Source organism: Lissotriton helveticus (assembly GCF_964261635.1).
Source record: "Lissotriton helveticus chromosome 1_1 unlocalized genomic scaffold, aLisHel1.1 SUPER_1_unloc_12, whole genome shotgun sequence".
Lineage (NCBI taxonomy): Eukaryota > Metazoa > Chordata > Amphibia > Caudata > Salamandridae > Lissotriton > Lissotriton helveticus.
This window is the reverse complement of record NW_027611651.1, coordinates 2,143,010-2,170,829: the sequence shown is the minus strand read 5'-3', so window position 1 is coordinate 2,170,829 and position 27,820 is coordinate 2,143,010. Positions and strand designations below refer to the sequence as shown.

General features: G+C 45.0%; 2 protein-coding genes across 2 annotated transcripts in view; one reads left to right on the top strand and one right to left on the bottom strand.

Annotated features, from left to right (window-relative positions):
- The window catches only part of LOC144805506 (uncharacterized), a 308,335-nt gene that overhangs the window by 26,497 nt on the left and 254,018 nt on the right, over window positions 1-27,820 (bottom strand). The window lies entirely within an intron of this gene.
- Window positions 1-27,820, top strand: part of LOC144805496 (uncharacterized) — a 47,851-nt gene that overhangs the window by 18,015 nt on the left and 2,016 nt on the right. Inside the window, 2 exon segments of the mRNA XM_078672041.1 lie at window positions 24,008-24,282; window positions 27,352-27,502. Coding sequence (XP_078528167.1) covers window positions 24,008-24,282; window positions 27,352-27,502 — 426 coding nt within the window.

Genomic DNA, 27,820 nt, shown 5'->3' with positions numbered 1-27,820 from the left:
ACACACATCCCTGGCGCACCCAACGTGTTACCGGGAAGCTGTCAGTCACCTGTCCTTGTTTGCCCCACCTCACTCTGGCAAAGTTATCCTCATGTAATCTCATAACTATGTCCAGAAGTTCTACGGGTAGGCCCATAAGTCTCAGTGAGTCCCACAGTTTTGCTCTTGGAACCAAGTCAAAAGCCGACTTAAGGTCCACAAAGGCGGCATAGATAACCCCTCCACCCAGTAGAACCACCTTCCAATATAACATAGTAAGTCTGAAGACCTGATCTATGGTGCTAGTGCCCAGTCTGAACCCAGCTTGCATGGGGGACAATATGTTTTCCTGCTCTATCCACCCCTGTATTCTTGCAAGTACCATCCTAGCAACTATTTTTTTAAGTGAATCTATCAGACTTATAGGGCGGTAATTTCCTGGGAGTGAGCGGTCCCCTTTTTTAAAAACAGGTAAAATCTCTGCCCCTTTCCAAGAGTCGGGGATCCTGGCCCCTGCTGCAATGGCATTGGCCAGCTTGGTTATGTACGGAACCCATACATCAAGATTCAATTTAAAAAGATCTGCAGGGATTGCATCCAATCCAGGTGCTTTCCCTGACTGTACAGCACCAAGGGCATGCTCTGTATCAGTAGGTGAGAAGGTAAGCACGGCCCCATCAATAAAAGTCAAATCTGCTGCAGGCACCTGCTGAGTTTCATGTGCTGCACTCATATCTTTAAATTGAGCGGAGTAGAAGACCACCCAGTCTACTGCAGAAACATGGTTCACAGGCGTTTGAGGATCCGAATTCCTGCCCCACTTGACGGTCTCCCAAAACTTCGTTTGGTTTGATGATTGACACGCCAAGAGGAGTTCTGACCAATATTGGTCATCCCACTCCCTCTTAGCTGCCCACAATACTTGTTTATATGATATCCGGGCAATTTTAATGTCATTAATGTCCCTAGATTTGACTACTGAAATTAGTTTACTGTGTTCTGCCCTGCAACTCTTATTATACCACCTTTTGTGAGCATTATCTTTCTTTGACCTCAGTGGCTTTGTGAGCAAAATTTTTAATTCCATGAAGCATTTCTCATGTAAATCGATTATTTGAGAGTTAACACCAGGGGGAGATGGAAAATCCGCCATGACACCCATTGTTTTCATTACTACCTCCTCTATATCTTTGATAAGCGAAGGGTCTGCAATGACCGTGGGCCATTTTACTCGTCTTCTGTCATTACACAGAATGACATCAGACGTTAGACATGCTGTTGCAAAAGGTCCAACCCCCGCACCGGGTACCCTAAGGCCCAATGAGAGAGGATTATGATCACTCTCTGGCCGTACCACAACCTCCATATCAACCACAAAAGACCAGAAATCTACTTTAACTAGTACATAGTCAATCCTACTCATACGGATCCCATTATTAAAGGTTGGTTGACCAGACTTATCAGAAGGTGTACGCCCATCCACTGCCCGCAACCCCCACTCCAAACAAAATCCCATCCAAAGCAGTGCCGCCTCGGTTCCCCTGACACCCTTGCTTATAGACAATGGCGGGATGTTCCAAACAGTATCCTCATCGGCTCCCACATTCTCAACTAAACTAAGAATAGGTTCAAATTAACAATTTAAATCCCCTGCCACTAGGATGATATTGTCGCTGCCTAATTCCCTCAAAAGCAGATCAAGGTCATTCAAGACTGGTTGCTTACGACCTCCTTGGCAGCCCCGGGCATAAATATTTATTAACACGATGCTCTGATCATTACCCCTACTGAGTTTAATACATAAGAGGTCTGGGTTGCCCACCAAAATTTCAGAGGGTCGGTACCCCAAAGAGTGTCTAATCCACACCACCAATCCTCCAGAGGCTCTTCCCTTTGGGCCCTGGATAGCAGGCTTATAGTAGTTTAAGTACCCTGCTCTAAATAACGGGACTGTTGCCCAGCTCTCCTGCAGCACAACAATGTCAAAGGTGTCGATGAATTCTGCCCAATCTTCGTTATCCAAACGACCCCTTAACCCTGCTATGTTCCAGGAGATCACTTTGAGCAACCCCACTTGACTACAGGTAGGATTAGCCTCTAGTAAGCTAGCATCCACTACCCTGGTCTCAGTGATCTTAAGAACAGGACTCAAACTCAGACTCAGACTGGGACCTTCAGGCAAACGAGCACTGTCTTCACATTGTTCAAGTGGAATAGAGACAGTACTCACAGAAAGGGGAATGTGTTCAGGGTCATAAGCAGAAGCCTTTGTCCTCGTGAGTCAATCGACCTCATCTAAACATCCAGACCGATTAAAGGTTGGGGCCCCTTCCCACCGACCATTGCGGCCTTGCCATCCATCCCTTCGCCCACCCCGCACAGAGTTTCGAGCTAGTGACCAATTCCCCTCTGGATTTGGACTTGGCCGTGGGGGATAGAAGAAGGTAAGTGGCCTAACAACAATTGTTGAGTTTTCGCCTCGTGCATCCCATGAGCATAGGTGTTGTGCCGTGTGAGGGTCTGCAAAGGAGACAACAATGCAGTCACCTTTCAAAACTTTAATCACAACTTCACAGCACACCCTGCCGACACGTGTTTCGTCTCTAACTGAGACTTTTTCAAGGCCTAGAGAATATAAGAATCTTAGAGATGTCCAGTGTCCAAAGTGTATGGGAGCGGTTGGTTTCACTCAAAAGTGTATCCTCAATGGTCATGTGGAGTGGATAGAGATTCCATAATACCTCTCAATACACAATCAGATGCATGTCAGGTCTTATAGAGTTCATCGGAAGTCGTTATTTTACGAAGCAATCAACGTTATATTGCACTTGGACAAGTTATTTAAGGAACCTAATCGCCAATGTCATCAAAATTAGATGTGCCAATATTTATTATGCAAACCAAGTAGTATAGGGCGGAAGGTCCATCTACAGGGTTAAGTCGCTTTCTCCCTGTTTTTTTCCTTTTATTTTCCCCCGGAGGAAGAGACCGTGGTAAGTCTCAAACAAGTCGATAGTACGCCGACTTGTGGACCAGTAATCCAGAACGCCAAAAGGTAAAGGCCTAGTTACCTCCTTTTCCTAACTGCAATTAAACTTTAAATAAGTGTTTGCTGTATACGTACATTTTTTTCATGTTAGTGTGGTAAATAATTTAATATTACCTTGTCTTAGAATTTCTATATCAATAAAATACTTTAAATTAAGTAAAGGGAGGAGTCTGTGGTATTTGAGTAAAGAAGGGTTTATTCAATAACTCGAGTTAAGGGAGAGCTCCAGCACCAAGCGGGTACAGGAGTGGTCTGATGTTTTATTCACACAGCGGAATATTTATACAGTTCAGGCACTAAGCAAAAAGAAGAAGAAGAAGAAGAAGAATAAGGAAGTGACAAACAGCAATTTCTAACCAGATGTGTCAAGGTATGGGCGTCTCTTGTGTTTCGTGAGAGTGCATGCAGTGTGTCGAAATGTGTTCCCTTCAGTTGAGGGTCCTTCCTCAGTGTCGAAATGCTCTTTCAGTTGAAGGCCCTTTCTCAACCGGGGGTTATTTCTGGCTTAGAGTCAAGAACAGGAACTGTCTCTTAAAACAGGAACTATCTTGTTGGTTCTCGGAATTGGCAGAGCCACAAGAATGTGTGGTCAATGAACAGACAGGTGCAGGGTGTCTTGCTCGTGGGTTTGGAGACAAAATGGACGACACACGAAAAACGAAAAGGGTGCTGTCTGAATCAAAATGGCGGACAGGCGGAGAAGGGAAACGATGGGGCACAATTTCCAATTTAATTTCCTCATTCCCTCCTTGCCCCAGAGTGTACCTGTATCTATATCTCAATTTGCATGAGATTGTCTATGCATTCCTGTAGCATAATTGTCTCGTTTTCTTTCTGCTGGATATGGGGTTTAGGAATGCAGCTTGCAGCGCATAGCCCGCACAGGGCAGGGCCACATTGGATGCAAAGGCAGCATCCAGTTATTATCAGGAATAATATGCTTGCTGCTGACAGCAGTCTCCATCCCCAGGATGATATTATTGTCCAAAACCAGTCAGACAATGTCCGAATGCCAGGTTCTTGATGTAGGCTGGCGGCTATCTTGTGTAATTTTGTTATAGCTGTGTATACAGATGGAGAGTTATCAGGGATGAAAATACAGCAGCTAGAGCCGATAATTCTACAGGCTCCGCCTCTGTCAGCCAGGATGACGTCAAGGACAAGACGGTTTTGGAGGGCAACCAATCTTATGGCAGACTGTTCCTGGGTCAAGTTCCCCAGGGCAGACGCCGTCTGATTTACAACAGCCTCCAAGGTCCTTGTCAACTTGCGTATGAGCTTGCTGTTCAGTACAGGGCCAATAAAGAAAAAGAATCCTTTGTTGAAGTCTGTATACTGGTCTAAGGTAGTTTCCGTGTGATCAATCCCTGAAATATCGATCATTCTCCTATGTCTAACATGGGGCACTAGGAGGTCTCGGTGGTAAGCGGATGGGGCCACAAAGACAGGAGGTAGGAGAAATGCTATATAGCATGTTCATCCCCCCAGTTCAAGGGCAGCTGCACATAGGCAGTTTGCCCACAGATGAAATAAGTATGGCGGGATGCTAGAAATGATGATTTTCCCCTATCTTCAAAATTCACAGTGGTATGGCAGTTACTGTGTCCTAATGGGACAGAGCCATTTTTCCGGACGCACAGGTGCCCTTTTACTGTTGAGACCGAGATAGAAGGGGGGCCAGCATTCTTTTTAGGTTTGGTATTTAATATCCTGTAGGACATGCTCATGTTCCCCTGCTTGTATTCTTCACTTTCTAGGACCGTGCCTGTCGCCTGAGGATCTCCATCCTCATTCGGGTAGCAGACAGCATTAAGGACCTTATTTAAGGCCCCCCAAGGCCACCCATTCTTGCATGACCTATTTCCATCAGGGCAGGAGGTACGGGTAGTCCTGTCGGCTGTTATTAGGGCGAACCAGGCCTCGCAAGTTCCATCATAAGAAAACAGAAAGGGGAAGAGAGGCATTCCTCCCTCCTTTTGATGAGGTGGGAGACGGCCACATATCCAACAGTCTGTGATATTGCTCACCTGATGCGTATAGTGTAGCATCTGTATAAAGGTATTGTTTCGGAGAGCTAGCCTATGAGCTTGTTCATGAGGGGGCAAGTCGAGATACGTGTGCTCTTGCGTGTTGTTAGGTGCAGGAGAGGAATGTGGTGCTGGTGGGAAAGCAATGTGGAGGGCCCAACCAAGACACGTCATGATTGTCATCAGGAAAAACAGTATGATCAAACATATGATAGGTCCGCTATGCAACTTCTTAACATTCTTCTTTAGGCGCCTCATTTTCTCTTTTTCCCACATAGTCAGAGTATCTGAGTCTGCCCCCATGCTCTAACCGCTTCACCACGAGACCTGTGTCCGTGGGCTTAATCAGCCAGAACCCGGGTGGCGGACCTCAGTTTTGATTTATATTCTTGTTGTGGGGTCTGTTCCAAGGGCAATGAGGATTGTTCAGTCACAGTGTCACTGGATTTGGCGACCTCATTGGCAAAAGAGTCTATTTCTCCAAAGTATCTTTTGCAATGGCTGGCATGTAGCCAGCCTTTTCGGCCCTCGATCTTGACAGCAGTCCGTGTAGTCAAAAGGACCAACTTCGGCTCCTTCCACCTGGGCTGGAGGAGATCCGTCCTGTCGAAGTTCCTGACTGCGACCCAGTCTCCGAGTCGGATGGTATGTTCTTCCGGGTTGGTTTTGTCTGGGAAGGCTGCAGCCACCTGTGAACGACAAGAATGGAGTACAGACATCAAGGAAGCCAGGTAATCTGTCAATATTCTGCTATCTACATCAGTAATAGATTTTGGTCTAGGAACTCCCCACATGTTTGGTGGCCTGCCGAAAACCATCTCGAATGGTGCTAATCCTATTCGGGAGTGTGGTACCATTCGCATATAGAACAGGGCTACTGGTAAGGCAGTCATCCAATCTACGCCTTTTTCTGCTGTAACTTTGGCTAACTTAGTTTTAAGGGTTTGATTGTGTCTTTCTACCAATCCTGCTGCCTGGGGGTGTCTCACGCAATGAAATTTCCAAGTGTATCCTAATAGAATGGAGACATGTTTCATTAGCTCGGAAGAGAAAGGTTGGCCATTGTCTGAATATATGACTCTTGGCAACCCATATAGTGGGAAGTACTCTCTTACTAGAACCTTAGAAGTCGTTGTGGCGGTATAGGCAGGGACGGGATAGGCTTCAGTCCACCTTGTTAATGCACACACCACCACCAGTACATACTTGTAACCTCTACATCTCTCCATCTGAATATAGTCCATCTGAAGAGCTTCAAATGGATGGTCAGGGGGTTGGAATCCACCCTGCTCCACCTTTGTGCCTTTTCCTGGGTTGAACTGGTTACAAATCATGCATGTTTTTACTTTTTGTTTGGCTGCAGCTCTCAAATGTTTGTTATGCCATATGTTCTGTATGCTATCTAACATTGCCTTTTCTCCCAGATGCGCTGGTCCACGTATAGTGTTTATTATAACTGGAACCATAGCATCCGGTAGTAGCCATACTGCTCTCTCAGGTGTCATCCAACCCTGGTCTGTAAGGACCCCTCCTTTTTCCTTCCATTCTAGCAGTTCCTGTGGTGTGGTGTGACTTTGGACATCCTGGATGTCAGAAAAGGGGTCTCGTATTGCGTATTGGCGGTGTAGTGTATTCAATTCTGTGTTCGCCGCCAGTTTGGCTGCATTGTCTGCAAAATCATTTCCTTTTGATATTTCATCTGTTCCTTTTGTGTGTGCCTTACATTTCAGCACCGCTATTTTTGTTGGTAACTGACTAGCCTCCAAGAGGGCAGTTATGAGGGCAGCATGTTGTATTTTGGACCCATGTGATGTGAGAAATCCCCTCTCCCTCCATAATGTGCCGAAATTGTGTACAACCCCGAAAGCGTATTGTGAGTCGGTGTAGATGTTGACTGATTTTCCTTTTGCCAAGTGACATGCTCGTGTTAGTGCTACTAATTCGGCTGCTTGTGCTGACAGTATCTCTATTTTATGTGCTTCCAAAGTGCTTATACCATTTGTGACGGCATAAGCTGCTGCCAATTCTCCAGTGGGGAGTCTCATGCAAGACCCATCAACAAAGAGTGTCATCTCTGCCTCAGAAAGGGGTGTATCTTGTAAATCTGGTCTGGGTTTGGTCACTAAATCAATTGTATCAATACAATCGTGAAGTTCTTCAGTAGGAGAGGTAAGTGGCAACAGTGTTGCTGGGTTTAAAATGTTGCATCGTCGGATCTCAATGTGTGGCTAAAAAAGTGTCATCTCGTATCCTGTGAGTCTGGCTATTGTCAGATGTTGTGTTTGCGTTCTGTTTAGGAGAAGTTCAACAGCATGTGGAACCTGGACCACCAGATGGTGTCCTAGTACGATGGTGTCACTTTGTCTAATGGCTTGTGCTGTGGCAGCCACTGATTTGAGGCATGCAGGGAGTGCTTGGGCCACTGGATCTAATGTGCTGGAAAAATAACCACATGGTCTATGCTTGTCTGCCTGAAGTTGGGTCAGTACCGACAGGGCTGTACCTGAGCTTTCTGTTACAAATAAGGTAAAGTCTTTGGTATAATCAGGTGTTGCCAACACTGGGGCTTGACACATAGCCTTTTTAAGAGACCGAAAAGCTTGTGTGTGTTCATCCGTCCAGGGTAATTTTGGGGTAGCACCAGCTTCAAGTGTTGTCAGCTGTATTAATGGTTTAGCAAATTGCGGGATCCACTGTCTACAATATGAGGTAAGACCAACAAAAGCTCGGACTTTCTGTGTTGTTGGTTGTGGCATTTGTTGTATAAGTTGGATACGTTCCTGTGTAAGCTGCCTACCCTCCTTTGACAGCAAGTGCCCTAAGTATGCCACTTGCTGCAAACCAAATTGGAGCTTACCAGGGGAAACTTTATGGCCATTCTCAGCTAGGAATTTTAGTACCAGCAATGATGCTTCAGCGCAGGCTGGGTCAGATCTGGCCGTAATGAGGATGTCATCAACATACTGCAACAATGCAGTGTCAGGGGGCATTTCAATAGTATCCAATTGTCTTTTTAACGCTTGGCTATACACACTTGGGCTTTCGGTGAAACCTTGGGGAGCTCTTGTAAATTGGAAGCTTCGTCCTTGTAGGGAGAAGCCGAAAAGGTAATGGCTGTCTGGGTGAATGGGTATACTGAAGAATGCGTTTTTTAAGTCAATTACAGTAAAGTGTGTCGCTTCTGCATCTATGGCTGTGAGTAACGTGGAGATATCTGGGACCACGGGGTGTTGGGGAATGACACATTTATTAAGTTCTCTCAAATCCACCACTAGTCTATAGACAGGGGGCGTTCCCAGTTCCACTTTTTTGTGAACTGCTAAAACTGGGGAATTACAAATATTAGAAACTGTTTCTTTAACCACGCCTGACCGTATTAGATCCTGAATAATTAACATTAACGCTTGTTCAGCTTGAGGTGAAATTTTGTATTGTCTAATGCGTGGCTGTTGGGCTCCCTCTTTCAGTGTAACTTTGTGAGGTGTTATTTCCATACACCCTACTGTGGTGGAGTCAGTGGCCCAAAGGGTGTGTGGCAAATCTTTCAAACGTTCGTCTAATTCTCTACTGGTTTAGTGGCCTTTAAAATCTCGTAGGAATAGTCTAACATCCTTAGGTGAGCAAACAATGACAGCTCCTAATTCTTTCAATGTCTTGATACCAAGTACATTTTCTGGACATGATTTTGTCAATATAAGATCTGTGGTTATCGTGAGGGGACCAACCTGTAAGGGCAGTGGTTTTGACGTGGCGTTTGTCACAGGCTGTCCGGAGAAACCCAGAGAAATACTTTTTGAACCCGAGAGAGGAGCCTCCGGGACCTCTTGATGGCTCATTGTTGTTTTACTGGCCCCAGTGTCTAGTAGAAACTTTCTATCCTCCCCAAGAAGTCAGATCTCTACAAATGGACCTTTCTGATCTACTGGGATGGGGATTAGGGGCAGTTTGTCATCTTCTCTCCCTGGGCAACATCATGAAAAATCTGGGTAGTATTCAGTATCGCCATCATCTCCAATGTACATTTGGGTCATTTGTGCTGTCGGTGGAGCTGGAGGTGCTGTAGTGCCTTGTGGGGCATTCTGTTTTGGCTGATATGGACGGGGCTGTGTCTTACCAGTGGCCAAATTGTGTTTTAAGACAGGACAGTCTTTAACGAAGTGTCCCGACTTTTTGCAGTAATTGCAAGTACTCTTCGCGTTTGTCTGACTACCTGGTGTCTCTTGGCGCTGGGGTGCAGTTTGGGCTACTAATGCTTTCATCTTGGTCTCTTTCATGCGCTTCTTATCATTTTCTTCTTCATCCCTAATGCGATTCTGGTGATATTGTAGCATTTGTAACACCTGTGGCGGTGTATGGGCTTGCCAGGTACTCTCTACCTTCAGTACTCTTTCCCTTATAGCTGGCAAGGCGTTGTCTACTAATTTGGAAACAAACAGATGCGGGTAAGCTTCGCTTGTCGGCGTAAGACCGCTATTTACCGCAAAACACTTTTCAAGTCTTGTGTAATAATCTCCTATGTCTTCGCCATGTTTCTGTTTGCAGGAGGAAATGGCATCCCAGTCCTCCTTTTTCACTGTCAATAACTGTGGTAACACTTTCAAAATAGTGCCAGGGAGTGCTTTGAGTTTGTCTCCTATACCTTGACCTGCTACCCTAGTATTTTCATCATTCTGAAGTTCGGTCCATATATTGTGTTCGCCCGCCACCTCCCAATCTTTTTCTCGTAGTTTGTCATATATACCCGAGGGCAATAATAATTTCAGAATTGCTGTGATATCGGAAAGGGTATATGTTCCCATCATTAATACGTCTCCTAATTTCTTGAAAAATCCAGCAGGGTCTTTGGAGTGAGGGGGAACCATCTCTTTCATTCTTAGTAATTCGAGTTTTGTCAAGGGTACATAAATAAAAACACGTTGTAACGGGCCATTTGCGTCAGCCCTGGGATGAACCTCCCTCATGGGGAAATGGCATGTTTGAGGAAGTTTATTAACCGGTCCACAAGTATCAGTGAAAGATCTATATTCAACCGCTTTCTGGTATTCCTGTCTAAAATCTATGAATCTGTTGAGAAAAACTGAGCCATTGTAGAGCAATATGTTATCAGCACAATCAGACAGAAAGTCTTCTAGTCTTGGATCATGTTTTAAGAAAGTGTCATTGAGAGTGATGAGATGCTGTACCATGTAGAGACTAGCTAATCTTTGATGTGGGCGTGGTAATGCTAGAAAGAGTTGGGCTATGAGATCATTGTCATATATCTTATATTGAGAGACACATAGGGTCGCAGTTCTGGCTATTTCCTTCTCCTCCGATGTAAGTGGACGTTCCTGGTCCAGCCAGTCGTCTAATGCTACTACTGTGGCTTGAAACAGGTCATCTGGAGACAGCCGTCTCGGATGGCCCTGGAGGAATGGGAGGGGTGGGGATCGTGACGTGGAAATGGAGCGTCTTACTGGTAGAGCTTTTACAGCTGGTAGTGTTATGTTTTCCTCACCTCTGTTCTCTTCCTCCTCGGTCCGTACATTTTGCCAAGTACGTGTCACCTTACGGGTGAATCTATCAAGTGCGTTGTTTACCAAACCTACATCGGTATGGTCAGAGGTTGAGTCCAATAACTCATAAAATGACGTGGGTACATCTTTTCCTCCCACTTGTAAGTGTTTAATAAAACAACAAATAAGGAACTTATACATGTGTACCTTGATAGCGTAAAGTCTGCTTTTGGTTAATCTGTTAACAGCCTTAGAGTCTTCCCCGGTACGGAGAAACTCGGAAGCTGCCTCAAGGAGTGGGCTTATAGCAGGTAAACCCTTAATCTCTATCCATGAATCACGAAGTATTTTTGTTATTCGGCCCGCCTCCCCAGTGGTACTTGGGGCTGGATCATAGGGACACTCGGGAATCGTGTCCCCTTTGGCTAGTCCCTCTGCACCTTCGTTATTTCAAGGCCATGGTTGGACTTGTTCGGCATTCAAGGGCTGTTGTGGGGGTGCCTGAACTATTGGGGTGTCATATGGAGGTGGGGTGTCCAAGAGAAAAGTGGTGAAAGTATCCTCTGGAAATGGGGCAGTGGGTTGTGTTTTAGGTGGGACGGTCTCCATCTGCGAGGAAGTATTGGGTAATACAGGATAGAGACCGGTGGAAACGGCTAGTTGTTCCCTATTATTTCTTTCATTTTCTAGTTCTCGTCCTATTTCTTGTAATCGTTCATTCCGGACCTGTTCTGACATTCTCTTACTCTTTTCGACTTTGTTCAATGCTTTCTCCTTCCTCCTATGGGCTTCTTTTCTCCATAGTTCGACCGCGTCACTTTGTGACTGTCGGACCTTTCTTTTCCACAACTATTCTTCTAGTTTCAGTACACATTCCATGTCAAAAGTCCCTGTCTCGGGCCACCTATATTTATATTCGAAATCTTTAGTGTAATCTACCCATAAATCACAATAAACAATTGCACCAATGCCATGTTTTGTATACATAAAATGCCCTGGAGTATCTCGAGGAGGGAGGGGAATCTCCTTCTCGAGAATACTTTTTCTAGTTCCCATCTTACGTATTTTCGAAAAAATAGGCATGATGGCAGACTTTCTATTAAAAATAGAAATGAGAAACAACAAATATATATCTTTACCGTACCCACAAAAGATGTGGGTCGGTCTTTATACTTTCAGCAGTACTCACCGAGAAGCAAACTAGAATGCCTGTTGATCTTGAAATGCGCGCAGCTTCAGAAACGGGGCTCACAAGACCTCGGACTCGTCTTCTTCACGGGTTGGGCTCTGGGTCTGGACGATCCGCAATCTTCCTCACCGCCTCGTGTGGATGACGGGCCACAGTCGGTCCCCCCCCTTCGTCTCGAGGGAGTTAGCAGGAATTCCCCGCTTCTGTGCACTTTGAAGTCCGTCGAAGGTCAGGAGGAGGCAGTACCGGGTTCGACATCGCCGGCGCGTGGGGGAGAGGGAACGTCCCTGTTCAGGCGCCAGAAATGAAGTAAATAATTTAATATTACCTTGTCTTAGAATTTCTCTATCAATAAAGTACTTTAAATTAAGTAAAGAGAGGAATCCGTGGTATTCGAGTAAAGAAGGGTTTATTCAATAACTCGAGTTAAGGGAGAGCTCCAGCACCAAGAGGGTACAGGAGTGGTCTGATGTTTTATTCACACAGCGGAATATTTATACAGTTCAGGCAGTAAGCAAAAAGAAGAAGAAGAAGAAGAATAAGGAAGTGACAAACAGCAATTTCTAACCAGATGTGTCAAGGTATGGGCGTCTCTTGTGTTTCGTGAGAGTGCATGCAGTGTGTCGAAATGTGTTCCCTTCAGTTGAGGGTCCTTCCTCAGTGTCGAAATGCTCTTTCAGTTGAAGGCCCTTTCTCAACCGGGGGTTATTTCTGGCTTAGAGTCAAGAACAGGAACTGTCTCTTAAAACAGGAACTATCTTGTTGGTTCTCGGAATAGGCAGAGCCACAAGAATGTGTGGTCAATGAACAGAGGAGCCAGGTTCAGGGTGTCTTGCTCGTGGGTTTGGAGACAAAATGGATGACACACGAAAAACGAAAAGGGTGCTTTCTGAATCAAAATGGTGGACAGGCGGAGAAGGGAAACGATGGGGCACAATTTCCAATTTTATTTCCTCATTCCCTCCTTGCCCCAGAGTGTACCTGTATCTATATCTCAATTTGCATGAGATTTTCTATGCATTCCTGTAGCATAATTGTCTTGTTTTCTTTCTGCTGGATATGGGGTTTAGGAATGCAGTTTGCAGCGCATAGCCCGCACAGGGCAGGGCCAAATTGGATGCAAAGGCAGCATCCAGTTATTACCAGGAATATTATGCTTGCTGCTGACAGCAGTCTCCATCCCCAGGATGATATTATTGTCCAAAACCAGTCAGACAATGTCCGAGTGCCAGGTTCTTGATGTAGGCTGGCGGCTATCTTGTGTAATTTTGTTATAGCTGTGTATACAGATGGAGAGTTATCAGGGATGAAAATACAGCAGCTAGAGCCGATAATTCTACAGGCTCCGCCTCTGTCAGCCAGGATGACGTCAAGGACAAGTCGGTTTTGGAGGGCAACCAATCTTATGGCAGACTGTTCCGGGGTCAAGTTCCCCAGGGCAGGCGCCGTCTGATTTACAACAGCCTCCAAGGTCCTTGTCAACTTGCGTATGAGCTTGCTGTTCAGTGCAGGGCCAATAAAGAAAAAGAATCCTTTGTTGAAGTCTGTATACTGGTCTAAGGTAGTTTCCGTGTGATCAATCCCTGAGATATCGATTTTTCTCTTATGTCTAACATGGGGCACTAGGAGGTCTCGGTGGTACGTGGATGGGGCCACAAAGACAGGAGGTAGCAGAAATGCTATATAGCATGTTCCCCCCCAGTTCAAGGGCAGCTGCACATAGGCAGTTTGCCCACAGATGAAATAAGTATGGCGGGATGCTAGAAATGATGATTTTTCCCTGTCTTCAAAATTCACAGTGGTATGGCAGTTACTGTGTCCTAATGGGACAGAGCCATTTTTCCGGACGCACAGGTGCCCTTTTACTGTTGAGACCGAGATAGAAGGGGGGCCAGCATTCTTTTTAGGTTTGGTATTTAATATCCTGTAGGACATGCTCATGTTCCCCTGCTTGTATTCTTCACTTTCTAGGACCGTGCCTGTCGCCTGAGGATCTCCATCCTCATTCGGGTAGCAGACAGCATTAAGGACCTTATTTAAGGCCGCCCAAGGCCACCCATTCTTGCATGACCTATTTCCATCAGGGCAGGAGGTACGGGTAGTCCTGTCGGCTGTTATTAGGGCGAACCAGGCCTTGCAAGTTCCATTATAAGAAAACGGAAAGGGGAAGAGAGGCATTCCTCCCTCCTTTTGATGAGGTGGGAGGCGACCACATATCCAACAGTCTGTGATATTGCTGACCTGATGCGTATAGTGTAGCATCTGTATAAAGGTATTGTTTCGGAGAGCTAGCCTATGAGCTTGTTCATGAGGGGGCAAGTCGAGATACGTGTGCTCTTGGGTGTTGTTAGGTGCAGGAGAGGAATGTGGTGCTGGTGGGAAAGCAATGTGGAGGGCCCAACCAAGACACGTCATGATTGTCATCAGGAAAAACAGTATGATCAAACATATGATAGGTCCGCAATGCAACTTCTTAACATTCTTCTTTAGGCGCCTCAATTTCTCTTTTTCCCACATAGTCAGAGTATCTGAGTCTGCCCCCATGCTCTAACCGCTTCACCACGAGACCTGTGTCCGTGGGCTTAATCAGCCAGAACCCGGGTGGCGGACCTCAGTTTTGATTTATATTCTTGTTGTGGGGTCTGTTCCAAGGGCAATGAGGATTGTTCAGTCACAGTGTCACTGGATTTGGCGACCTCATTGGCAAAAGAGTCTATTTCTCCAAAGTATCTTTTGCAATGGCTGGCATGTAGCCAGCCTTTTCGGCCCTCGATCTTGACAGCAGTCCGTGTAGTCAAAAGGACCAACTTCGGCTCCTTCCACCTGGGCTGGAGGAGATCCGTCCTGTCGAAGTTCCTGACTGCGACCCAGTCTCCGAGTCGGATGGTATGTTCTTCCGGGTTGGTTTTGTCTGGGAAGGCTGCAGCCACCTGTGAACGACAAGAATGGAGTGCAGACATCAAGGAAGCCAGGTAATCTGTCAATATTCTGCTATTTACATCAGTAATAGATTTTGGTGTAGGAACTCCCCACATGTTTGGTGGCCTGCCGAAAACCATCTCGAATGGTGCTAATCCTATTCGGGAGTGTGGTACCATTCGCATATAGAACAGGGCTACTGGTAAGGCAGTCATCCAATCTACGCCTTTTTCTGCTGTAACTTTGGCTAACTTAGTTTTAAGGGTTTGATTGTGTCTTTCTACCAATCCTGCTGCCTGGGGGTGTCTCACGCAATTAAATTTCCAAGTGTATCCTAATAGAATGGAGACATGTTTCATTAGCTCGGAAGAGAAAGGTTGGCCATTGTCTGAATATATGACTCTTGGCAACCCATATAGTGGGAAGTACTCTCTTACTAGAACCTTAGCAGTCGTTGTGGCGGTATAGGCAGGGACGGGATAGGCTTCAGTCCACCTTGTTAATGCACACACCAGCACCAGTACATACTTGTAACCTCTACATCTCTCCATCGGAATATAGTCCATCTGAAGAGCTTCAAATGGATGGTCAGGGGGTTGGAATCCACCCTGCTCCACCTTTGTGCCTTTACCTGGGTTGAACTGGTTACAAATCATGCATGTTTTTACTTTTTGTTTGGCTGCAGCTCTCAAATGTTTGTTATGCCATATGTTCTGTATGCTATCTAACATTGCCTTTTCTCCCAGATGCGCTGGTCCATGTATAGTGTTTATTATAACTTGAACCATAGCATCCGGTAGTAGCCATACTGCTCTCTCAGGTGTCATCCAACCCTGGTCTGTAAGGACCCCTCCTTTTTCCTTCCATTCTAGCAGTTCCTGTGGTGTGGTGTGACTTTGGACATCCTGGATGTCAGAAAAGGGGTCTCGTATTGCGTATTGGCGGTGTAGTGTATTCAATTCTGTGTTCACCGCCAGTTTGGCTGCATTGTCTGCGAAATCATTTCCTTTCTATATTTCATCTGTGTCTTTTGTGTGTGCCTTACATTTCAGCACCGCTATTTTTGTTGGTAACTGACTAGCCTCCAAGAGGGCAGTTATGAGGGCAACATGTTGTATTTTGGACCCATGTGATGTGAGAAATCCCCTCTCCCTCCATAATGTGCCGAAATTGTGTACAACCCCGAAAGCGTATTGTGAGTCGGTGTAGATGTTGACTGATTTTCCTTTTGCCAAGTGACATGCTCGTGTTAGTGCTACTAATTCGGCTGCTTGTGCTGACAGTATCTCTATTTTATGTGCTTCCAAAGTGCTTATACCATTTGTGACGGCATAAGCTGCTGCCAATTCTCCAGTGGGGAGTCTCATGCAAGGCTTTCTGTGTTGTTGGTTGTGGCATTCGTTGTATAAGTTGGATACGTTCCTGTGTAAGCTGCCTACCCTCCTTTGACAGCAAGTGCCCTAAGTATGCCACTTGCTGCAAACCAAATTGGAGCTTACCAGGGGAAACTTTATGGCCATTCTCAGCTAGGAATTTTAGTACCAGCAATGATGCTTCAGCGCAGGCTGGGTCAGATCTGGCCGTAATGAGGATGTCATCAACATACTGCAACAATGCAGTGTCAGGGGGCATTTCAATAGTATCCAATTGTCTTTTTAACGCTTGGCTATACACACTTGGGCTTTCGGTGAAACCTTAGGGAGCTCTTGTAAATTGGAAGCTTCGTCCTTGTAGGGAGAAGCCGAAAAGGTATTGGCTGTCTGGGTGAATGGGTATACTGAAGAATGCGTTTTTTAAGTCAATTACAGTAAAGTGTGTCGCTTCTGCATCTATGGCTGTGAGTAACGTGGAGATGTCTGGGACCACGGGGTGTTGGGGAATGACACATTTATTAAGTTCTCTCAAATCCACCACTAGTCTATAGACATGGGGCGTTCCCAGTTCCACTTTTTTGTGAACTGCTAAAACTGGGGAATTACAAATATTAGAAACTGTTTCTTTAACCACGCCTGACCTATTAGATCCTGAATAATTAACATTAACGCTGTTCAGCTTGAGGTGGAATTTTGTATTGTCTAATGCGTGGCTGTTGGGCTCCCTCTTTCAGTGTAACTTTGTGAGGTGTTATTTCCATACACCCTACTGTGGTGGAGTCAGTGGCCCAAAGGGTGTGTGGCAAATCTTTCAAACGTTCGTCTAATTCTCTACTGGTTTAGTGGCCTTTAAAATCTCGTAGGAATAGTCTAACATCCTTAGGTGAGCAAACAATGACAGCTCCTAATTCTTTCAATGTCTTGATACCAAGTACATTTTCTGGACATGATTTTGTCAATATAAGATCTGTGGTTGTCGTGAGGGGACCAACCTGTAAGGGCAGTGGTTTTGACGTGGCGTTTGTCACAGGCTGTCCGGTGAAACCCAGAGAAATACTTTTTGAACCCGAGAGAGGAGCCTCCGGGACCTCTTAATGGCTCATTGTTGTTTTACTGGCCCCAGTGTCTAGTAGAAACTTTCTATCCTCCCCAAGAAGTCAGATCTCTACAAATGGACCTTTCTGATCTACTGGGATGGGGATTAGGGGCAGTTTGTCATCTTCTCTCCCTGGGCAACATCATGAAAAATCTGGGTAGTATTCAGTATCGCCATCATCTCCAATGTACATTTGGGTCATTTGTGCTGTCGGTGGAGCTGGAGGTGCTGTAGTGCCTTGTGGGGCATTCTGTTTTGGCTGATATGGACGGGGCTGTGTCTTACCAGTGGCCAAATTGTGTTTTAAGACAGAACAGTCTTTAACGAAGTGTCCCGACTTTTTGCAGTAATTGCAAGTACTCTTCGCGTTTGTCTGACTACCTGGTGTCTGTTGGCGCTGGGGTGCAGTCTGGGCTACTAATGCTTTCATCTTTGTGTCTTTCATGCGCTTCTTATCATTTTCTTCTTCATCTCTAATGCGGTTTTGATGGTATTGTAGCATTTGTAACACCTGTGGCGGTATATGGGCTTGCCAGGTACTCTCTACCTTCAGTACTCTTTCCCTTATAGCTGGCAAGGCGTTGTCTACTAATTTGGAAACAAACAGATGCGGGTAAGCTTCGCTTGTCGGCGTAAGACCGCTATTTACCGCAAAACACTTTTCAAGTCTTGTGTAATAATCTCCTATGTTTCTGTTTGCAGGAGGAAATGGCATTCCAGTCCTCCTTTTTCACTGTCAATAACTGTGGTAACACTTTCAAAATAGTGCCAGGGAGTGCTTTGAGTTTGTCTCCTATACCTTGACCTGCTACCCTAGTATTTTCGTCATTCTGAAGTTCGTTCCATATAATGTGTTCGCCCGCCACCTCCCAATCTTTTTCTTGTAGTTTGTGATATATACCCGAGGGCAACAATAATTTCAGAATTGCTGTGATATCGGAAAGGGTATATGTTCCCATCATTAATACGTCTCCTAATTCCTTGAAAAATCCAGCAGGGTCTTTTGAGTGAGGGGGAACCATCTCTTTCATTCTTAGTAATTCGAGTTTTGTCAAGGGTACATAAATAAAAATGCGTTGTAACGCGCCATTTGCGTCAGCCCTGGGATGAACCTCCCTCATGGGGAAATGGCATGTTTGAGGAAGTTTACTAACCGGTCCACAAGTATCAGTGAGAGATCTATATTCAACCGCTTTCTGGTATTCCTGTCTAAAATCTATGAATCTGTTGAGAAAAACTGAGCCATTGTAGAGGAATATGTTATCAGCACAATCAGACAGAAAGTCTTCTAGTCTTGGATCATGTTTTAAGAAAGTGTCATTGAGAGTGATGAGATGCTGTACCATGTAGAGACTCGCTAATCTTTGATGTGGGCGTGGTAATGCTAGAAAGAGTTGGGCTATGAGATCATTGTCATATATCTTATATTGAGAGACACATAGGGTCTCAGTTCTGGCTATTTCCTTCTCCTCCGATGTAAGCGGAGGTTCCTGGTCCAGCCAGTCGTCTAATGCTACTACCGTGGCTTGAAACAGGTCATCTGGAGACGGCCGTCTCGGATGGCCCTGGAGGAATGGGAGGGGTGGGGATCGTGACGTGGAAATGGAGCGTCTTACTGGTAGAGCTTTTACAACCGGTAGTGTTATGTTTTCCTCACCTCTGTTCTCTTCCTCCTCGGTCTGTACATTTTGCCAAGTAGGTGTCCCCTTACGGGTGAATCTATCAAGTGCGTTGTTTACCAAACCTACATCGGTATGGTCAGAGGTTGAGTCCAATAACTCATAAAATGACGTGGGTACATCTTTTCCTCCCACTTGTAAGTGTTTAATAAAACAACAAATAAGGAACTTATACATGTGTACCCTGATAGCGTAAAGTCTGCTTTTGGTTAATCTGTTAACAGCCTTAGAGTCTTCCCCGGTACGGAGAAACTCGGAAGCTGCCTCAAGGAGTGGGCTTATAGCAGGTAAACCCTTAATCTCTATCCATGAATCACGAAGTATTTTTGTTATTCGGCCCGCCTCCCCAGTGGTACTTGGGGCTGGATCATAGGGACACTCAGGAATCGTGTTCCCTTTGGCTAGTCCCTCTGCACCTTCGTTATTTCAAGGCCGTGGTTGGACTTGTTCGGCATTCAAGGGCTGTTGTGGGGGTGCCTGAACTATTGGGGTGTCATATGGAGGTGGGGTGTCTAAGAGAAAAGTGGTGAAAGTATCCTCTGGAAATGGGGCAGTGGGTTGTGTTTTAGGTGGGACGGTCTCCATCTGCGAGGAAGTATTGGGTAATACAGGATAGAGACCGGTGGAAACGGCTAGTTGTTCCCTATTATTTCTTTCATTTTCTAGTTCTCGTCCTATTTCTTGTAATCGTTCATTCCGGACCTGTTCTGACATTCTCTTACTCTTTTTGACTTTGTTCAATGCTTTCTCCTGCTTCCTATGGGCTTCTTTTCTCCATAGTTCGACCGCGTCACTTTGTGACTGTCGGACCTTTCTTTTCCACAACTGTTCTTCTAGTTTCAGTACACATTCCATGTCAAAAGTCCCTGTCTCGGGCCACCTATATTTATATTCGAAATCTTTAGTGTAATCTACCCATAAATCACAATAAACAATTGCACCAATGCCATGTTTTGTATACATAAAATGTCCTGGAGTATCTCGAGGAGGGAGGGGAATCTCCTTCTCGAGAATACTTTTTCTAGTTCCCATCTTACGTATTTTCGAAAAAATAGGCATGATGGCCGACTTTTTATTAAAAATAGAAATGAGAAACAACAAACATATATCTTTACCGTACCCACAAAAGTTGTGGGTCCGTCTTTATACTTTCAGCAGTACTCACCGAGAAGCAAACTAGAATGCCTGTTGATCTTGAAATGCGCGCAGCTTCAGAAACGGGGCTCACAAGACCTCGGACTCGTCTTCTTCACGGGTTGGGCTCTGGGTCTGGACGTTCCGCAATCTTCCTCACCGCCTCGTGTGGATGACGGGCCGCAGTCGCCCCCCCCCTTCGTCTCGAGGGAGTTAGCAGGAATTCCCCGCTTCTGTGCACTTTGAAGTCCGTCGAAGGTCAGGAGGAGGCAGTACCGGGTCCGACATCGCTGGCGCGTGGGGGAGATGGAACGTCCCTGTTCAGGCGCCAGAAATGAAGTAAATAATTTAATATTACCTTGTCTTAGAATTTCTATATCAATAAAGTACTTTAAATTAAGTAAAGAGAGGAGTCCGTGGTATTCGAGTAAAGAAGGGTTTATTCAATAACTCGAGTTAAGGGAGAGCTCCAGCACCAAGCGGCTACAGGAGTGGTCTGATGTTTTATTAACACAGCGGAATATTTATACAGCTCAGGCAGTAAGCAAAAAGAAGAAGAAGAAGAAGAAGGAAGGAAGTGACAAACAGCAATTTCTAACCAGATGTGTCAAGGTATGGGCGTCTCTTGTGTTTCGTGAGAGTGCATGCAGTGTGTCGAAATGTGTTCCCTTCAGTTGAGGGTCCTTCCTCAGTGTCGAAATGCTCTTTCAGTTGAAGGCCCTTTCTCAACCGGGGGTTATTTCTGGCTTAGAGTCAAGAACAGGAACTGTCTCTTAAAACAGGAACTATCTTGTTGGTTCTCGGAATTGGCAGAGCCACAAGAATGTGTGGTCAATGAACAGAGGAGCCAGGTGCAGGGTGTCTTGCTCGTGGGTTTGGAGACAAAATGGATGACACACGAAAAACGAAAAGGGTGCTGTCTGAATCAAAATGGCGGACAGGCAGAGAAGGGAAACGATGGGGCACACTTTCCAATTTTATTTCCTCATTAGTGCTGAGTCGAGTAAACGGTAGCCCAGTGCTGGTGCTGCCCATGGGTCCGCATGTAAAGACCTGGAGAGCCTTATGCGGCCCCCGGGCCGTACTTTGAGTATCACTGATCTAGATCCTCCCTGGCAACCGCCCCAGCTACATGTGTATTTCAATGTTCTTCAAAAAGGGGTCGGGTTGATCACTTCCCCCTAACGCTATCTAAATGTTCTCATAAGACACCTCAGTATCCAAGGGCTATGTTGGTTCATTTCGGGAACTTTATCCTTCGAGAGGCTATGTATGACATTGCCAAACCGACAAGCAAGAGAGAATACAAAGGCTTCACGTTCTTTGCTTGTCCAGATTTTGCCCATGCTACGGTAGAACGAAGGTGGAGAATGAGACAGCTATTCACCTCATTTGAGCAAATTGGAGCGACAGTGTTTCTGCAAAATCCAGCGTGCCTCAAAATAATCTACAAGGGAACAACAAGAAGCTTCACAAGCGAAATCAAGGCAGAGTCCTATCTAAAAGAAATCTCAGAGACAGCGAATCGAAGCAAGGGAAAACAGCAAAATGCCTAAAATAGAAAAGGAGGCAATAAAAGACAAAGAGGAGCAACACTGCTAGCTGTCTAGAACTATGGGGCACTATTAGAAGGGGAGGATGGGGGGGAAGGGTAAAGGCTTGTATTCAAAATATGCTATAATATAAGGTTAGGTGTGAAGGTATAGAGAAAAGCTTACTCTCACAAATGACCCCCCTCATCCTATTGCTTCATTGTATTTACTCATGGTTAGGCCACAGAGCAAGCCGAGGCGCACTGACTACACGGACTCCCACACCTGGGTGCCCTATGATACAGGACGCCTCAATGGGTGGTGGGGGGAGGGGGGCGGGGGGCAATAGGGGGGTGCTGGGGTGGGAAGGGAGGGGAGGGGGAGGAGACCAAGGGAGGATACACATTCTAGGTGATACATACAGGGTATGGAACAAGATTAATAAACCACAATGGAATAATTTGGCTAGGGTAAGAATAGGGGTCAAAAATCAAGTAACAGTAAAAACCCGAAGTAGCGAAAAGAAGGGGGATGGCTGGATTAAGAATTATATCGTTGAACATCTGTGGCCTTAATGACCTAAAAAAAGAGGCAAACGGTTGCGGTAGGACTGCTAGCTATGGAGGCCAATATAGTCTGCCTACAGTAGACACATAAAGAAGGGGGACAGCAGCGTCTATTCAAAACATTAGGGTACCAATTTATAATTGCTTCCACACAGGTAGGACGAACAAAAGGGGTGGCCATCCTTGCGAAAGGGGGGCCTTCAATTTATAAGATCTATCTCCGATAAGTTTGGAAGATGGGCCATTACGGAATGTCACTACAACAATGAACAAAACATACTGACCGTATGCTCAGTCTATGGGTATGTGGGGGATGACCCAGATATTCTGGTGAGCATCTCTAATGAGCTAGTACACTGGCCTCTACCCCTGATTGTCTGTGGGGATCTCAACCTGCATTTACCAGGAAACTGGTCGCTCGGCCCGAGTTTAAATACCAAGAGAGGAAACCGAAGGTCTTTAGGGCTTTTAAGGATCTCTGCGAGCTACATGGCCTGACTGATGGGTGGCAACTGAGAAACCCCAGGGACCACGGGTACACTTACTTCTCTCACCCACACTCACGTCATGCTCGGCTGGATTACATGCTCATCTCAAACTCAGTAAAGGACATATGCAACGTAAGGAAGCTCCCGAGGGTATTATCAGATCATAACCCACTAGAACTAAATATAGCTTGTAGTAACGGCATTCCCACTCTAAGGACTTGGACTTTTGAAAGAGCTTTCTTAAAAAATGAGGAGTACTGCCGACATCTGGGAGAGTATATACCATTATTCTTAGCAATAAACATGGGCAGCGCACCCATTGAGGTAGTCTGGGATGCGATGAAGGCCGGCATTAGAGGTGAGACTCTTCAGTTCTCAGGACTAATAGAACAGACAAACAACTGCTAGTCACGTTACAACAGAACTTGAGTAGGGCGGAGTCAGACCTGATCATAGCCGCTCAAACAAGACAGCTTGCGGATGAATTAGCGCGAGTAGCAATCGCCAGACACCGGATCTCAGAGATATTTACAGAGAAAGCAATTACCAAAGCTAGTATTTACAAAGAAAGATCGTACAAGCTCAGTGAACAAGTGGGGCATCAGCTAGCAGTCCGTACAAGGGAGGAGACGACAGCCAACATGGTCAAATCTATTAAAGACGTAGATGGTGGGCTGAGAACTGACGCGTCAGCAATGAGAGCGGCATTTCAGAGGGTCTACCAAGAGTTGTATAAAGAGCCAGAGAGGGATCAAGAAGACCTTGAGGAATATTAAGCTCAAGGGCTTGGCGTTTGCCTCGAGCAAGAGGACCAAGACAGTTTGGATTCCCCCCTTAGTTGGGACGAAATATTGCTAGCCATGAATTCCTTGGCAGCTGGCCAAGCAGCAAGGGTGGATGGGATTCCAACTGAGTTCTTTGTGAAATTCTCAGACCAACTTAAAATAATATGATGGAGCTATTTAATTCTATACTCCAGGGCGGGAAGCCACCCCCTTCTTGGTCCACCGATAAGATTATGGTCTTCTTGAAAAAAAACAAGGACCCCCTGGAAATGGGCTCCTACCGTCCTATAACTCTGATTAACGGGGACTCAAAGATCTATTCTAAACTCCCGGCGGGGCGACTGGCACCGATTATACATAAGATCGTCTCAACCCGCCAACACGGGTTTATCCCCGGCAGATCGACAACCGATCATGTACAGAGAGTGATATCTCTATTTGACCATGCTGAGACTACAGGAGATCCTATGGCCCTTTTTCTATTGGACGCGGAAAAAGCGTTTGATAGGGTCTCCTGGAAGTTCTTATGGACAGCTATGCTGAACTGCGGAATCACTAGGGGATTTATTAAGGCCGTCCAAGGACTCTATGTTAACCCAAGTGCTAGAGTTGCGATAAATGGGACTTTATCCGAGAACTTTATCATTACAAGGGGAACCAGACAGGGGTGCCCCTGCTCACCTCTTTTATTTGCAGTTTATATCGATCCTTTTATCCGCAAACTTGCAAGCCATCCTCTTGTACCACCTATTCGGGTGAATAATTATGAATCAAAAATTCTAGCATACGCGGACGATATAGTTCTAGTCACCTCTGATCCTAAAGAGGCTATTAAGATCATTGAGGAAGAGTCACAACGATATGGTAAAACCTCCGGATATAAACTGAACTCAGGGAAAACCCAGATTGTGAACAATGATAAAATACAGATGAGGGATAATATGGTAGTGGATCATGCTGTGTATCTTGGCGTATGTATAAGCTCCAAGGTGGATAATATTGTGAAGTTAAATCTTTTACCACTATTAGGCCGCATTAGAAAAGAACTGATCAGATTGGACAACCTGCATCTTACCATCGGTGGCAGGTGCAATGTGAATAAAATGCTGTTTCTACCTAGGTTCCTATATTTTTTTAGAACAATTTGCCTTGAGTTCTCTCCACAATACTTCAAAACTATTGAAACTATGTTCTCCAGGTTTATTTGGGACTTGCAAAGTCTGCCGGCAGAGCGGAATTCGTCGCCCACCCCTAGTTTTGAGGCAATAATCCATTGGAAATACTCCTAACTAGGCTCTATGTCTGCAATAAGTGTTTTAGAAGAAGTGAGATCCATGGCCTTGTGACTATCAGGTCATTATCTGACTTCTGATGAACCCCACAAAGTGAGTGTGCAGCCACAGGGCAGTAGGGGAGCTGAAGGACAGGAAACTAGGTAAACTTGAATATGAGAAATATAGAAAGGTAGAAATGCCGCATCACCTGAGGATAACTGACACCTCCTCCCGCTCTGCCAAATGCCCATCCAGTCACAAAGTGGCATCCTGGGCCCCAAACGGACAACGTCAAGCCAGATGCCATGTAATGGTAGAAAAGGGGGAAAAAAGAGTAATATGCACAATTCTGCGGCGGGGATATGTCAGGTAAATTATTGGTTGTGATGGATTCTCTAGAAGTACTAAATGACTGATATTGTTGAATATTAAATTTTATGAATCAACGTTCGTTTGCCTTATCTGCGCGTATAATGTAAAGGACGGGCCCCTCTCTCTGTTTTAAAAAAAAGCCCCAGAAGGAGCTGCATCTTACAGAACTTTATTCACTTTATGAAGGACTAAAGACTTGCTTTTTAAAGTTGTCTTTCAGGGCTAGAACCAGGCTCTGTGGGCTGCACTAGTTTCAGGGAGATGGAAAGATGTTATGGCAATAGGAAACCCCCCTCAACTCACAATAATGTTCCAATCTTCCAGGTTAGAGGAAACCAGAAATGCTTGAACCAAGGGAGCTGCTGAAAGTGTCAGAGGTGACTTATGAACAGCGAGGTAAAGACAGGAGTTGGTATTTGAGATGATCTTAAGTGAATAGGAAAGAAACGAGAAGAAGTGTGTGAATGGAGTTACTTTTGTTGTATACTTCATAAAGAGTTACTGGAAATTTTGCAGCCCAGCCTGATCCATCTCTTTTTCTAAAATCTATTGTTGTTTCAATGAAATCTTGACCATATGCGTCTATCTTAAGCTATACCCTTAGCACTTGGGTGCTCCATGAGCGCCCTTACTTTGCTAAGTTACTCTGTGAACAATGGTAAATCACCTTCTTTTCAGACATTAATAAGATATCACCTGATCAACAGAACTTTTAGTTAAATATCAGTGTGTGATGAAATATGCCTTGCTAAGTTTCAAAGGCGGTAAAGAAGAAGGGGAGATTTACTAAGATTTTGCACCGTGTTTGCGTCACAAAAGTGGCACAAAACAGTGCAAAATCTTTTTTTCCTAATTTTCTTTCCAGCAAATAACGTAAAAGTAATGTGAAGCAGCGCATAGCACTGAGTCACATTACTTTGTGCCATGGGGGCCTGGAAAGGGTGGTGCATGGGCGTTCCCGTGCAACCACCCATGGTTTCTCATGCTAAACCCAATTTACCAAATGCAGTAGATTGGGTTTATCATGAGAAAACTGCACCCTTCTAAACTAGGCGCAAGGAAGGAGAAATGCTTTCATTTCTACTTCCTTTTCTGACTATGCATGCGTGCTGCACTGTGCAACATGCATACAAAGCGGGAAAAGCTTTTCCTCATGTCTAGGCATATTATTTCGTATAAGACGTGTGTCTTTCCTGTACAAAACCTATGCTGGACTAACACACACACACCCTAGCGCTCTGGTGCTAAGGCGTGTGAATGGCGCAGGCACGCTCTAATCAATGCTGGTGCAAGGGAAAGGTAAGGTGAGAGCCATATCTTTGAAAAAATGGTGCTCTCCTGCTCCCTCCCTGTCGCGCAACGCAGCACAGCCTCCTGCGGGGGGCTGCGCTGCATTCCATGGAGATTTAGTAAATCTCCCCCAAAATGTCTTTTACAGTCAGTTAAACATTGTGAATTCTCATTCAATTATGTTTCAATTTAGTGATTTTAAATATCTTTACATCCAACAGAAAACAAGCCTTGAATGTATGAAATGACCATCAATAATGAAGCGAATGCTGTAAATCATCAATAATAGCAGAAATAATGAGCTACAGTATTCAGGAAAACATCAGCGTAGTCGGCGACAGAGAACCCTGCACATAAACTGACAGATCCTGGATGAAGCATCAAGGACAGTTCAGTGATTGTAAGAGGCTGAGCTGTGCACCTCCACACAACTAGACGAAGAAATTACCGTAGGAAAATTAAGGCAACAACAATAACAAACCGTCTCCTGTATAAACAAGTGTCAAATACCAACTTTTATCATGGTATCGGTATGATGTGATTACCGCAGTGCTCTGTTTTCTAAAATGATGACAAGCCATCATTCCGTGCTCTAGGAGAATTGTAAACTCTTTCTGGCTAAAGCACAGTAAGCAGAGAAGAGCACAACAGAGCGGAGCCAGACAACTGATGGGTAAAGGAAAGAGGAGTTTGTCTATCTACAATACAACAGACTATCCCAATTTGCACCGGCCAAAAGGAAGATATATCTTTACCCGCAAGCGTGCATAGCCATAATCCAATCTAAAGGCACAATCGCCTACAAAGATACCTTCTACGTATTAGGAGTGTGGCAAATATTTGGTGGCTATTGCATTTTATTGTTAAAACAGAAATCAAACGTGCAAAATACTGCACACATATAAAGTGTGTGAGAAAAACACAAGTGATTTATCAGCCAGGTTGGCCCATCAGGAAATACAATCATGGGATGTAGACACATATATACACGACCCACAGATATTAACCAAGAAAGAAGAATCATACACATGCAGCAAGAGCTTTAGTTTGTCATCACTACTCAAGCTTCATCAGCACACGTACACAGGACAAAAACCATTCAAGTGCAGTGAATGTGTAAAGAGCTGTAGTCACGTATCAAGCCTTCAAAGTCATAAGCGAACTCACACAGGAGAAAAACCATTCAAGTGCAATGAATGTGTAAAGAGCTTTAGTAGATTATCAGAGCTACAAAGTCATCAACGAACACACACAGGTGAAAAAACCATTCAAGAGCACTTAATGTGCAAACTGCTTTAGTCACTTAACAAGCCTTCAAAGACATCAGCAAACACACACAGGGGAAACGCCATTTAAATGCAGTGAATGTGTGAAGAGCTTTAGTCAATTATTAGAGCTACAAAATCATCATCGTACACACACAGGACAAAAACAATTCAAGTGCAGTGAATGTGCAAAGTGCTTTTAGTCAGTTATCACACCTTCAAAGTTATCAGCGAACACACAGGGAAAAAACAATTCAAGTGCTGTGAATGTGCAAATTGCTTTAGTCATTTATCAAGCCTTCAAAGAC